Source organism: Lampris incognitus, chromosome 6 (genome assembly GCF_029633865.1).
Source record: "Lampris incognitus isolate fLamInc1 chromosome 6, fLamInc1.hap2, whole genome shotgun sequence".
Classification (NCBI taxonomy): Eukaryota; Metazoa; Chordata; class Actinopteri; order Lampriformes; family Lampridae; genus Lampris; species Lampris incognitus.
Window position 1 is genome coordinate 53,982,689 of NC_079216.1, and position 14,482 is coordinate 53,997,170.

The 14,482-nt window shown below is 43.5% G+C and overlaps 1 protein-coding gene across 1 annotated transcript; it reads right to left on the reverse strand.

Annotated features, from left to right (window-relative positions):
- Positions 1-10,424: 10,424 nt before the first annotated feature.
- LOC130114582 (peroxynitrite isomerase THAP4-like) lies at positions 10,425-13,784 on the reverse strand. The gene is made up of 3 exons (XM_056282444.1): positions 13,653-13,784; positions 11,801-12,404; positions 10,425-10,496 (listed from the first exon to the last, which is right to left on the reverse strand). The coding sequence occupies exons 1-3, from the start codon at positions 13,772-13,774 to the stop codon at positions 10,425-10,427; spliced, it is 798 nt and encodes a 265-aa protein (XP_056138419.1). The 5' UTR covers positions 13,775-13,784.
- Between the last annotated feature and the right edge of the window lie 698 nt (positions 13,785-14,482).

Here is a 14,482-nt window from a genome sequence, read left to right on the forward strand (position 1 = left end):
ATATGGTACAGCTGCCACCGTGTAATTTTGCTCCATTTCAGCCTCTCTCTCCTCCACACTCAGAATAGCCATCTATTGGCTGTAATTTCATAGACTCATCACCTAACCCAGAGGAGATAGCCCTCTTGTCACTGAACGACTTGATCCTTGCGAAGAATGACTTTCCTGCTGTATTTCTATCTCCTCTGTTTGGAGACAAATAGAGCTCAGATTTCGAAGGAGTTTCGCCCCATAGATGCCAAGTTTGAACGCTCTTCATCATATCTTCCATCATCCTTTCCTGCCACATTATGCAGTCGATTTGTTTTTGGATTCAGGTACAGACAACGCAATTTTCCCATAAATATCTTCAAAGGATGGTGGCTGTCTTGATTTCAAAGTTCCCCAGCATGTCGAGGTCCTTATTCTACTTGAATCATCACAATTACAACACCAAAGACACACTCCATTACTGTCACCATCCCTTATGGTGTGTTCATGTATTCCCACTGAAATACCATCAATATTATAAAGGGCATCTCGGCCCCCCATGTGACCATAGTGTCTCACCTGCCCAGCGCCCCCGAGTGTCGGATGCCCAGCATTACGCTAAGGAGACCCTTCCGGTTCCAGAGTGGTCAGCCAGTCCCTGCCAATGCCCAGTCTGTTCCCGAGCCGTAGGCCTGTGATGGTCTGACGGCCTGTCCAGGGTGTCTCCCCACCTGCCGCCCAATGACTGCTGGGATAGGCTCCAGCATCCCCGCGATCCCCATTGGGATAAGTGGCTTGGATAATGGATGGATGGATTATAAAGGGGTCTACTAGGCATGGATGGTAGTCAAAACCTTGAGGTTTTGGGGCTTGGATTTGAACCCAAATATTTGTAAAAACACACACATACACACACACATACAGGCACCTATGCCGATATTCACTCCACGTACATTAACTCAGTTGATGTTTTCAATTTTCTGTTGTCTCCCTGTTCCCGTCTTTAATTGTAATGATATTTCAGATTTTGTTGGCAAATTATAATCGCTTAGTGCTTAATTTACATATCTGAGTTGTGTTGCACACTGTGGCATTAAAACTCCATATGATGGTTTGTGGCATAGTGGCGCAGTGGTTTGCGCAATCACCTCACAACAAGAAGGTCCTGGGTTCAAGCCCCGGGGTAGTCCAACCTTGGGGGTTGTCCCGGGTTATCCTCTGTGTGGGGTTTGCATGTTCTCCCCGTATCTGCGTGGGTTTCCTCCGGGTGCTCCGGTTTCCTCCCACAGTCCAAAGACATGTAGGTCAGGTGAATCGGCCGTACTAAATTGGTGTGAATGCGTGTGTGTGTCGGCCCTGTGATGGACTGGAGGCCTATACAAGGTGTCTTCCCACCTGCCACCCAATGACTGCTGGGATAGGCTCCCGCGACCCGGTTGAGATAAGCGGCTTGGATAATGGATGGATGATCGTTGCATTGTACCACACACCAGCACAGAGAGAGCCTGGTGATTTGCTCGTAAACCAGCCAATGGCAACCCACATTTATCTATTTTCCCCCCTTTTCTCCCAATTGTACTTGGCCAATTACCCCCCTCTCCGGGCTGTCCCGGTCACTGCTCCACCCCTTCTGCCGATCCAGGGAGGGCTGCAGACTACCACATGCCTTCTCCAATACATGTGGAGTCACCAGCCGCTTCTTTTCACCTGACAGTGAGGAGTTTCACCAGGGCAACGTAGCCCCGGGAGGATCACATTGTTTCCTCGAGTCCCCCGCCCCCCCAAGCAGGTGCCCCGACTGACCAGACGAGGCGCTAGTGCAACGACCAGGACACATACCCAGATCCTGCTTCCCACCTGCAAACACGGCCAATTGTGTCTGTAGGGACGCCCGACCAAGCCGGAGGTAACACGGGGATTCGAACAGGCGATCCCCATGTTGATAGGCAGCAGAGTAGACTGCCACGAATGTAATGACTTCAGGGAGGCACCAGGAACTGCCGTAGCCGGGACCTGCCGCAGCTGGGACACGAACCCAGATCTCCCACACCACAGGCAACTACGTTAACCAGTCGACTAAAGGGTCCGACCCGTTAGCCAAGGGCTAGCGAGTCTAGTGATCCGTGGTCGTTACACTACCCTGCCTCCTTCGGGAAGCGCGTCACCGTGCTTCAGCATATCAGCTCCGCCACGCCTCTGGGAGCTCGCACCTCCGATGGCCTCACAGTCTCACCATCCCATTTCTGACACCAGTGTAGCGAATTCAGGGGGCGGCCCGGGAACCGCCATAGCCGGGACGCGAACCTGGGTCTCCCGCAACACAGGCGGGGTGACTCAGTAATTTTTGGTAATTTTTTTAACGAATTTTCAAAAAACTGTTAAAAATTCTCTGGAATGATGGTCTGTGTTAGTGTGCCCACCCGTTTTAATGTAGCAAGAAGCTTGGCATGTTGGAGCTCTTCATGTGGTCAGAGGGGGCAACCACATGTGCTTCACAACCACCGCAGCACCAATGAAAGAAGAAGAAAAGGGCCTGCCAGGTAAATGGACACAGCTGCCCCCTGTGCCACATCATGTAAACCCTCTCTACCCATCAGCCCACCCCAGAGTGCTTTATTGGTGTTAGGGATGGATCAGTATTGCAAGAAGCACAGCTTTTGCGAGGAGTTCAGCAAGAACTCGGGAAGCTCACGTAGAAACGCCCGGGGTAAATGTGCAGCTGATGACTTATGGAAGACTTGCTCCAAGTCTGACTACTTTCAAAGCTGGGCTGGAAAGGTTCACCTTCCCCTTTGCCTTTGACTGTCACGGTCTACCTAGAGCTGCACTTTGACTCCTCTTATTCTTTTCATGTTATTTCATTTCTCTCCGATTCTTCTTTCAATATCTCTTTTTAAATTCTTTTTATATTGTTCAGTAATTCCTTTTTTATGCCTCGTGTGAATCACCTTGAATTGTCATTCTGTACGAAATGTGCTCCACAAATAAACTTCTGGAGCAGCGGTCGGGAACCTATGGCTCGCGAGCCATATGTGGCTCTTCCGGTGACGGCATATTCGGCTCGTAAGCACGACGTCACGACGCACGACGCGACGTCACGTGTGGGCGGAGTTATACTTCCGGTGCCTTGGGGAATCTCACTGCATTATTTTCCACTCAAAACAATATGTCTGAACCCGTAAATATATTTACATTAACGTCTTTTTTTAAAGACGAACCTCTCAGGGTGAAAAAGGGTCTCAATGCTTTCAATTCAGATAGAGTTGTGAACGTAAATGTTTCAGGGGGCATTATAAAAGGCAAGGTACAGGCTTCCATGAAACAGAAAGTTTATCAGGTTGAGGTGAGTGAGCTAACAGGGTTAGCTAGCGTTAGCTTGGTAATGTTGGGTATTCTGGCTTCTGATGTTATATCCCACGTTTACTGGCGATTCATAAGCCTTGGATAAAGACTGCCAGTGCTTTATTTTGTCGGTAGATAATTGTTTTCCGACGTTTGACTTGTTAAAATAACTCTGACGTTCTTGGATCCAAGGCTAGCTTTTCATGTGTCTAGCTCCAGAATGGCTATGATCGTACATACTGTAACGCTGTAAAGGTTTAATGAATTTAAAATGCATATTAGGAATTAATGAAATATAGACTTACATGTAAGATCACAGCCATTTTAGGGCTACCATGTGTGCTACGATCTGTTTCTTATTAACGTTATAGGCCACGTTGGATACAGGTCAGCTGGGCACCAGGAAATCTCTGGGCACCTTGATGTAAAATGTTCTATTTTGTCCAAAATGTTTGGAAACATGTAATATTAGAAGAATGGTCTTAACCACATGAACCCCAGCATTCATTTAGTCATCCTCAGACGAGTTTGCCAAGGGTTTTAATTAAATTTAATTAATCAAATTAATCAAATTTAAACCTTTGTGCGTATTTAAGGACTGTGGGGCACAACTCCTCACAGCTCTTGAACCATTCTTAGTCTGTTCCCTCCTAGACCAGTTTGCCATGTGTGACCCTACAGTAGCGCAAGGCTACAGACAACATAGCTCTCGGGATTCATGGGGTCACTCAAACCTCTCCACCACGTTAAGGTGATGGTTCGAGGAGAGCATAACATAATAACATAAAACACAAGACACTTAGTTAGAGCCCTGAAGGACTCTGTCCAACCATATGGGTTGGATAAGTGGTTAAGTAATGTAAAGTATACATGATGTGAACATGCACGGTACATCATTATCAGGCTTAATTTTACCCACGTGACCCAGTACTGGTCAGCTCCCAGTACAACAGCAGTAAACTGAAGTTGTACTGGTCAGGTCCCAGTACAACAATATTGCACTTTGGTTGTGGGTTGGTCAGCTCCAGTATCAGAATTATTTTAATACTGTTTTGCATGAAATACCCAATTTTACATTGAGGATTCGGATTTCCCTAGTGCCCATCTGAACTGCAACTCGATGTTCAGGTTTATAACATTATAAGCCATGTTACCTGGCTTTGCGAATAAAAAGCCACCCCCCTGGGCTAGTTGCTTATGTCTGGTAGGCACTGTGATGTCTAGGGTTGTTGTGAGGGTTAAGTTGTGTTTAATACAGGTACATGTAGAAAGTCAGAAAGTGAGCTACAGCACGTGCGAGTGCCCTATCGGCAAGGACAAGTGCCATCACATGGCAGCATTGCTGATTTGGGTGGAGAAAAATGTGTCCCGGACAGACGTGGAATGTATGTGGAAGAGGGCGAAGACACCAAAATCGGATGATATCGTTGCCAAGAGAGTGTCTGTGATGGCACCATCCACATCACAAGGTAAGTAATTGAAGTTAAATTGTTTAATTTGTAGTGTACATACTGTTCCTTTTAAATTATAATTAGGAAGTCTTATCGCAACGATGAAGAACAATTATTAATTAGACTTTGCATTTTATTTCAGCTGGAATCAAAACACCTGTAACACAGGAGGTCAAGGATAGGACTGTGTCATCCTTGTCTCAGCTCGGTCGTTTTACTGGCATGTGGTGGATCTTGAGTCCAGAAACACCTCAGGTAGGACTTCTATCTTCTTTACTTTGATTTGGCCCCCGGGGACAATTCAGCCAGGTTGAAATCATCCCAACACTCAACAAGTGCAATGTAATTTGAACCAGGGTTGTCTAAATTGGTGTAATGTGTAATAAAAAAAACAATGACCAATTAAAGGGGAATTTCGGTTTTTAAGACCCTGGACCCTATTTTTTCATCTGCTTTTATCTAAATAAATGGTGGTATTTTCAATTTTTGCAATCGCTCCTGTCGAGCGTGAGAGATCACCAAAGTAACTGAATTTATGCCCCTAGTGGCCTGTTTTAAATGCATTTCAATGGGGCATATTTTAAAAATCAAAATACCTCACAAAAAGTGATTTTCTACAAATTCCAAACTTATAATAATGTTGAAAATAATTTTTTGTTGACGTATTTTGATTTCTAAAATATGCCCCAATTGAAATGCATTGAAAACAGGCCACTAGGGGCAGGATTCGGTAACTTTGGTGATCCATCACTCTTGACAGGAGCGATTGCAAAAATTGAAAATACCACCATTCATTTCAATAAAAGCAGTTGTAAAAATAGGGTCCAGGGTCTTAAAAACCAAAATTCCCCTTTAAGTCTGACATGATGTAAACAACACAGATGTACAGTTACAGTATGTAATCTGTTGCTATGGAAAACGGGGACGGACAGACCGACAAAGCCTGTCCGTCCCCGTTTTCCTTCTCAGCAATTCAGATTTCAACCATCGGGGGTTGGAGGGGATTGGAGGGGTTGTTTGGGGGAAGGGGGAGGTCTCCATGCATTTTTTCACAATTTCTTTCACATGTGAGTGAATGGGGCGACACAACTTTTGTCTAGCCCATTTTTGGAGTGTGGAGTTTGGATGTGGAAATATGTCAGATTTGGGGGGTTTTCTCCAGGTTTTTTTGTGTTGGTCCAATGCAAACAAAGTAAAGGAATACGTGAATACCAAAGAATTTGTAATTGTAACAATTTTCTGGGAGAAGTGGTGCATTACCTGACCGAAGTGCCGGGGCGACAAGACTTCTGTTAATGACTGTAGAGATAGGGTCTAAAATCAAGTCCTCATATGTCACCCCTTGGTGTCATAGTACCTAGAAAGTCAATCCCCCATAGTTCTCTCCTTAGGAGTAGATTATCTATGTCTCCCCCTTGTAATAAATACCACTGGTCCATTAATAAAGTATTGTAGTTCATGTTAAAGCGTTGAACATTTATGAATGACTATTTCAATCCAGTGGTATGAGCACCTAATGTTTATAATACAGCATAGACATAGGATGCTTGTCTATGTGAGCTGTATCTTTTGGATGTCTTTATAACAGGATGGCTTGTCGCAAGAAGCGAATCACCGCCAGCAACTTTGGTTTGGTCTTGGTTGCAGTCAAGCGCAACCGGTACCCACCGTCCTTGTTCAAAACCCTGCTTGGCCAGTACAACTTCAAAGAAGGGTCTAAAGTAAGTTATGCTGTAATAATGATTTCAACTTAAGACGTCATTGTATCAGGGGGCACGGTGGCAAAATGGTAACACTGTCGCCTCACAGCGAGAAGGTCGTGGGATCGATACCCGCAGAGGACCTTGTGGGCACTGTGTGACGTGTTCACTCCTCCATGTCATCGGTGCCCACACCTTGGGGGGGGTCGGTGAAAGGGCCTTTCTGTGTGGAGTTTGCATGGTCTCCCCGTGCCCCCAGGGGTTTCCTGCATAGGCCCCCATTTCACAAAGGCATGCAAAATCATGTGTACTATACTGCCTCCCTCTGGTCTGAACGGGCGCCTGATGGGAGAGATTGCCTTGGCATCAACGCACCCACTTTTGGGAAACCCTGCTCTAACGATTATGAATTGAGTGGTATGTTTTTCCCACTCACTTTCTCAAGGCCTGTGACTGGGGAATCACTCATGAAGCCACGGCAAAGCAGGACTACACCAAGATAACCGGTCTGGTCGTCCAGGAGAGGGGGGTCTTCCTGTCGAACAGTGGCCTGTTGGGTGCATCTCCAGATGGGACAGTGTCTGACGAGTGCATTATTGAGGTACAGTTATATTTAGTCAATATACACTACCGTTCAAAAGTTTAGGATCACCCAAACAATTTCGTGTTTTCCATGAAAAGTCACACTTATTCACCACCATATGTTGTGAAATTAATAGAAAATAGAGTCAAGACATTGACAAGGTTAGAAATAATGATTTGTATTTGAAATAAGATTTTTTTTACATCAAACTTTGCTTTCGTCAAAGAATCCTCCATTTGCAGCAATTACAGCATTGCAGACCTTTGGCATTCTAGCTGTTAATTTGTTGAGGTAATCTGGAGAAATTGCACCCCACGCTTCCAGAAGCAGCTCCCACAAGTTGGATTGGTTGGATGGGCACTTCTTTGAGCAGATTGAGTTTCTGGAGCATCACATTTGTGGGGTCAATTAAACGCTCAAAATGGCCAGAAAAAGAGAACTTTCATCTGAAACTCGACAGTCTATTCTTGTTCTTAGAAATGAAGGCTATTCCATGTGAGAAATTGCTAAGAAATTGAAGATTTCCTACACCGGTGTGTACTACTCCCTTCAGAGGACAGCACAAACAGGCTCTAACAGGTACTATTTAATGAAGATGCCAGTTGGGGACCTGTGAGGCGTCTGTTTCTCAAACTAGAGACTCTAATGTACTTATCTTCTTGCTCAGTTGTGCAACGCGGCCTCCCACTTCTTTTTCTACTCTGGTTAGAGCCTGTTTGTGCTGTCCTCTGAAGGGAGTAGTACACACCGGTGTAGGAAATCTTCAATTTCTTAGCAATTTCTCGCATGGAATAGCCTTCATTTCTAAGAACAAGAATAGACTGTCGAGTTTCAGATGAAAGTTCTCTTTTTCTGGCCATTTTGAGCGTTTAATTGACCCCACAAATGTGATGCTCCAGAAACTCAATCTGCTCAAAGAAGTGCCCATCCAACCAATCCAACTTGTGGGAGCTGCTTCTGGAAGCGTGGGGTGCAATTTCTCCAGATTACCTCAACAAATTAACAGCTAGAATGCCAAAGGTCTGCAATGCTGTAATTGCTGCAAATGGAGGATTCTTTGACGAAAGCAAAGTTTGATGTAAAAAAAATCTTATTTCAAATACAAATCATTATTTCTAACCTTGTCAATGTCTTGACTCTATTTTCTATTCATTTCACAACATATGGTGGTGAATAAGTGTGACTTTTCATGGAAAACACAAAATTGTTTGGGTGATCCCAAACTTTTGAACGGTAGTGTACATTATACTAGGCCAGTGGTTCTCAACCTGTGGTACATGTACCACTGGTGGTACTCAGGAGTCTCTACCCTGTATTTTACCATTATGGTGTTACTTAGAGAGACACTTGGTGTAAAAAGGTTGAGAACCACTGTACTAGGCAATTAATCAAAAAATAAAACTGAAACAGAGATAATGAACCACCCTAATTTCAAATCTCACCGGGGGCCGATAACTATAAAGATAAGTATGATATTGTTCACCATTGTTTAATTGTTATAGTCTATGTGAACACTGTCATCCACTTGACTTGATCATTGTAACTAACTGCTCAGTGAGAACTTTATACTTCATTCTCCGATGGTGATGTACAAGTGATGTAAAAGTTGGGACGTTGTATAAAATGTAAATAAAAGCTGAATACATCTATTTGCTAATCTTTTTCAACCTGTATTCAATTGGGTACAGTGCAAAGACAAGATTATTTTTTTTTAACTTTGTTCTTTTCGGGCATTTGCCTTTATTTGTAGAGAGATAGGATAGAGTTGAAAGGGGGAGATATAGAGTAGAGACCAGCGGTAAAGCTGGCCAAACGGGAAAATGGTAGGGGGTCGTCATGCTTGGGCATCCTGGATGAGTTATGAAAGTCACATGAGCACAAAAAATGAAAACCTTATTGTTAAAACCATCCTGCAGCTGTCCACCAAGTTTGGTTCAGATCGGTCAAGTAGTTAAAAGCAGTTGGAAGGTCACAAAAAAAGGAAAAGCCTTGCACCCAGAATTGCAGCAGGCAATTGTATTGGGCAGCGAGACTCTAAATGGCTTTTTTTTTTAACTTTGTTCTTTTTAGGCATTTTGCCTTTATTGTAGAGAGAAAGGACAGAGTTGAAAGGGGGGATATAGAGAAGAGACCAGCGGTAAAGCTGGCCGAACGGCCCCAACTGGGGTCGCCGCCAACCGCTACTTGGGGTTTGTGCTTCGACCGGGTATCGAACCCGGGTCTGTGGCGTCCCAAGCAAAATGTCTTACTGACGCGCCACGCCGGCAGACTGTAAATGGCTTTTACTTTTTGTGTTACCTTCAACTGCTTAACTACTTGATCGCTCTGGACCAAACTTGGTGGACAGCTGCAGGATGGTCGTAACGATAAGGTTTTCAATTTTTGTGCACATGTCACTTTCATAACTCGTCCAGGATGCCCAAACATGACGACATTCATTCTTTCTTGTTAGGAAGCATTCATTCCTTCTTGTTACCACAATTCTGCAAAAAATATGGGGCCGATTAGCACAGACCTTGGTTGGAAGACAGATTATAGTGTCTTTGATTCAAAGTGCGGTTTGTCGGGAGAAAGTGATGTAACACATCAGTAGACTAGACATGCGCCTGTCCCCCCCTCCTGTCCCAAGTTTTTCGGAACGTGTTGCAGCCATCAAAGTGAATATTTGCATAAAAACAACAGTTTGTCAGTTTGCTCTTAAAACCAACATTGCCATGCCATGGTAGTCCCAATCGAGAGACGGCTCGGCAAAATCAAAGAAAATTCGCTTGCATGATGTGCTCTTGTAATCGTTTTCAGAATATCTGCGTTGGTTTGGCTACAGTCTTAGCTTTTAGACTACTGGATACCTTTCTCGGCGGGGAGGATGTTGGCTGCATAGCTCCATACTTCTCATGTCCTCCCGGCTGAGAAAGGTATCCGCTGTCTAAAAGCCATGACTGTAGCCAAACCAACGCAGATATTCTGAAAACGATTACAAGAGCACATCATGCAAGCTATTTTCTTTGATTTTGCTGAGCCGTTTCTCGATCAGGACTACCATGGCATGGCAATGTTGGTTTTAAGAGCATCTCTCCTATCCCTCCCATGTTTAAAGAGAGGAAAGTGGGCGGGGGAACGGCTGATCACGTGACACGGGGGAGGAGCTGACTTTACCTTCTTTTTTAAGTACCTTGGTCCACTGCTTGCCTTTACACAATAAATTGTGATGTTTTTCATAATACCCACCTCTAGGTCAAATGTCCCTGGTCAGTGAAAAACCTGACAGTCCGACAGGCAGCAGCAGAGAAAGGGGACCTCTTTCTGCAGCTGGATGGAGAGTCTGGTTCCCTGACACTACGGCCAACACATCCATACTGGCATCAGATCCAGGGCAACCTACAGCTGACTGGAGCCAGCACTTGCCACCTGGTTGTATGGACCCTTTCTGATCTCGTCATCCTGCCAGTGCTGAAAGACCCAACATGGGCACGTAACATAGATGTTCTGGAAACATTTTACAAGGATATTTTCCTACCAAAAATTCTGTAGAGACCCTAGGGACATGAATGAGGAACTGGACCTAAGGGTCTTTCAGCACTGGCAGGATGACTACACTATTATACCCCACTACAACACTATTCGGAACACACACAACACATTTCATTGCACACGGTAAATCTCATTGCAAATTTGCATATTTAAATGTTGTATTCATCATATGGTGATCCTCTTCTTTACGTTGACAGTAGTTTTTGCACTATGCATTTTGTTACCAATGTTGATGTTTTGCACTTTATACATTTTACGTTGACAGTAGTTTTTGCACTATGCATTTTGTTACCAATGTTGATGTTTTGCACTTTATACTTTTTACAGTGACATTAGTTTTTGCACTATGCATTTTGTTACAAATGTGTTTTGATTAAAAAAAATCAAGCAGTGTTCTTAATTCAGTATTACTTTATTAAAAGTATAAATACATGAATCTGATTCTGCTTACATTTATTCAAGTCATTTCATGCTATTTCCCAAAGAATTGGTGTTTGTAGGTTGGTAAGACACACGCACACTTTCAGTATTTTGTTTATGTTTTTAGTGAACTGATATGGGATATTGTCCAAAATGTTGAACAATTTCAACCTCTGAATGGAGCGCTCCACATGGATCCTAGCACTGGATATGAGTTTGTTTTTCTTAACTTCTTCTTGTGTGAACTGTCCATTAACAAGGAAAGACGGGATGTTGAGTGAAACCCCTTCTGGCAAGATGTCCCGGATTGTGAAGCCTTTATCTGCCATCACCATGTCTCCTGGGCGTAGATGATTGAGAACTCCAGAATCTAATGTAATAGCCTTGTCTGAGGCACTTCCACCATAATAGTCACTGGCAAATGTTATCACTCCATTAGGAGCCACACCTATTAAGGCTTTGTGTGTGGTCCGTTTTTTGTACTGGCTCCATAAATGATTCTGTTTGTCAAGCCTCTCTGTCCTGGAGACTGCTAACTCTGTGCAATCGAGCACAATCCTACAGTTAGGAAACGGACGGAAACACTCTGGCAACGATGCCTGGTTCTTCTCTATGGAGGGGATGTTGTTCTCAAGCATACCAACATATAAAATGTCATACAGGGCACTGACAATGGTGATAAAAATGTTGGTAACTGTGGCTGTACTGCAATTAAACCTGGTTGCAAGGTCTTCATGACCAGAATTAAGTTTGAGCTTCATCAAAGTCAGTAGCAACTGATCGACTAGTGGCATAGACTGGACTGTCCAATTCGAATGATATTGTAGCTCAAACTTAGATAAGAGTGCTTCCAAAACCAGGACGGTAGCAACATCTGGTAAGCCAGTGAAATATTTTACTTTGACACGATTGGAAGATATTTGGCTGAAGGAAAAGGTCTGTTTTTGTTTCTCCAATTCTCTTTTCAATTTTTCATTCTCTCTTCTCAACATGTCAACCTCTATCTCTAGCAGCGCAACACTGTTAAAAGGGTTGTCTGAAGTACGAGGGGTGTCTGCGGTTGGGTTGTCTGAAGTACTAGGGGTGTCTGCGGTTGGGTTGTCTGAAGTACCAGGGGTGTCTGCGGTTGGGTTGTCTGAAGTATTAGGGGTGTCTGCGGTTGGGTTGTCTGAAGTACTAGGGGGCTCTGCGGTTGCAATGTCAGAATTTTGTAATTCAAGTTCATTTGTCCCTTCTTCACCACTGGGAGGGAGTGGTACTGTTTTTCTCTTCTTGTGTGGAAGGCTGAGGTGGCCTGGGAAAGTCTTCCCCTCGTTCCAAGCAAAACGTGATGGGCCAGCAGCTTTGCCATTTGGAAAATGCCAACTGCACACCCTTGAGCAGGGGCTTGGTGTAAAGCCATCACGCCTGTAAAAAAAAAAAGAATGAGAGATTTAGAAATGATTGGCAATGAAAACTTGAAGCTGCATTGTAACTTATCGTCTGCCCTGGATTTGAACAATTAAAGTGGCATTCTTTAACTTTTTTCGATAAAAAATAAAGTTGATTTTGGTCAAGATTTACCACTATCTTTCACTGAAGGAGGTAACACTGTACTAATTCAGCCTATTTCCCATTCATGAAATCTTCAGCATCTGCTACAATGCCCATTTTTGTGTCTGTGTCTGGTTAGACACAGTCACAAACATGGGCATTGTAACAGATGGTGAAGGATTTGTGAATGGGAAATAGGCTAAATCAGTCCTCTGTTACCTCCTTCAGTGAAAGATAGTGGTAAATTGTGACCAAAATCAACTTTATTTTTTATCAAAAAAAGTTAAAGAATGCCACTTTAACCATCAATTATTTAAAACACAATTTCTATTGTGTCAACATACTCTACTGTAAAGATTGTATAATGATATTATACAAACAGTCTACCATACAGATTGGGCAAGTTATATTGTATTCACATACTATACAATACAGATTTTTTTTGGGGGGGGGCAAATATTATAGCCTTTTCATAGCCTTTTCATAAAGGAAAGGTTACATAGTAAGGCTTTAGAATTAGATGTCAGTCTCCCTACAGAAACATTATTTTTTGTAGATATGAAGTTTCATTGTTTGATTTATATGGGAAAAGTCAGAAGTGAAACTACTGTAACAAAACAGGCAGAAACAGCACATTCACCTGGACTATCTAACGTTATGTACCCCTGCTTATTCATGCATTTACTCCAAGTCTCTTTAATGATAATCCCCTTGAGATGCATCATCTCGTTTTAGATAATCATGGGCTAACAATGCATAGAATAATGCAGTTTTCCGAGTGTGTAGCTGACATAATGCTTGCTTACAGTAACTGTATGTCTTCACAGACAGGGTTGTAGTAGTAACAACATAAGTGGCTAACCGATGCTTGTTTACCCTCCACTACACTCTGATTAAAGCCTTATTGAGCAGAAAAACATATGGAAAAGCACATATATTGATCCTCGCTTGTTGAATTAGCTAAAAATCTAAATACCTGTCTAGTATGTAACGTGGATTTCGGTAACAAGAGGGTAGCTACCGGTAGTAGCTAGTCTGCAGTGCAGGGTAGCTAGTCTGCACTTAGCACAAAAGTCGGCGCCAAACTTCGATTTTCAATGCATTTCTTCAATAGCAACTTACCGTATTAACTGCAGCCACCTCTTCTTATCTTTGTCTTTCGGAGGAAAGCGATAGAAAGACAGTTTGGTCTCAGTTTTACTCTCTGATCGATTTAAACAAAGGGGGACACAGCAGTGAGGCATATTGTCAACAAGTCGATGGAGCCGGAAGCAAATTCGCGCGCGCGCGCCTACGCAACAGGGACGTGCTACGTCATAGCTTAAGACGCGAATGGCTCCCAGACAATTTTGAGTTGAAAATTTTTTTTCAAAAAAAATCAGTTTGGAACTGATTTTAAAATACTTGTGATATTTCTTAATAATACTGTGTCATTTTAAAGTAAACAGAAATTAGTTTTGAAGATAAATTTCACGGGTCACCCGTGGGTCGGGTCGGGAACCAATGGCTCGCGAGCATGTCCGGGTCATTCTAAAGGTGAAGAAATCAGTTTTATCAGATAGCCAACTAGTTTATCCGCTTCAACCCTTGTAACGGAAAAGATGGCGAAAAGAAAAAAAGACGATGATTACCGTGCATTGCAGGCTGCGTGCACAGAGGAATTTGCATTTGTGGAGAGAGCAGGATCTGCGGTATGTCTAATATGCAATGATAAAATTGCATCGATGAAACGGTCAAATATAAAGCGGCACTTCGATACGCACCATGCTTCATTTGCATGGAAATATCCAGCGGGGGACAGCAGGAAAAGGGCATGCGAGGAGCTACAGCGGAGAGTGCAGACGAGTCAGCAGCAACTACGTGTGTGGACCAAGCAAGGTGACGGGAATTCCGCTAGCTTTGCGGGGGCTTTGGCAATAGTAAGGAATGGAAAGTCATTCACAGATGGCGAG

What these genes read in the sequence shown, in the direction of transcription:
- LOC130114582 (XM_056282444.1), bottom strand. Translation starts at nt 13,774, where the DNA reads ATGCCTCACTGCTGTGTCCCCCTTTGTTTAAATCGATCAGAGAGTAAA. An exon ending in AGGTGGCTGCAGTTAATACG is followed by an intron (nt 12,405 to 13,652) that starts GTAAGTTGCTAT and finishes TTTTTTTTACAG; the next exon opens with GCGTGATGGCTTTACACCAA. An exon ending in AATATCATTCGAATTGGACA is followed by an intron (nt 10,497 to 11,800) that starts GTCCAGTCTATG and finishes TGGGTCTTTCAG; the next exon opens with CACTGGCAGGATGACGAGAT.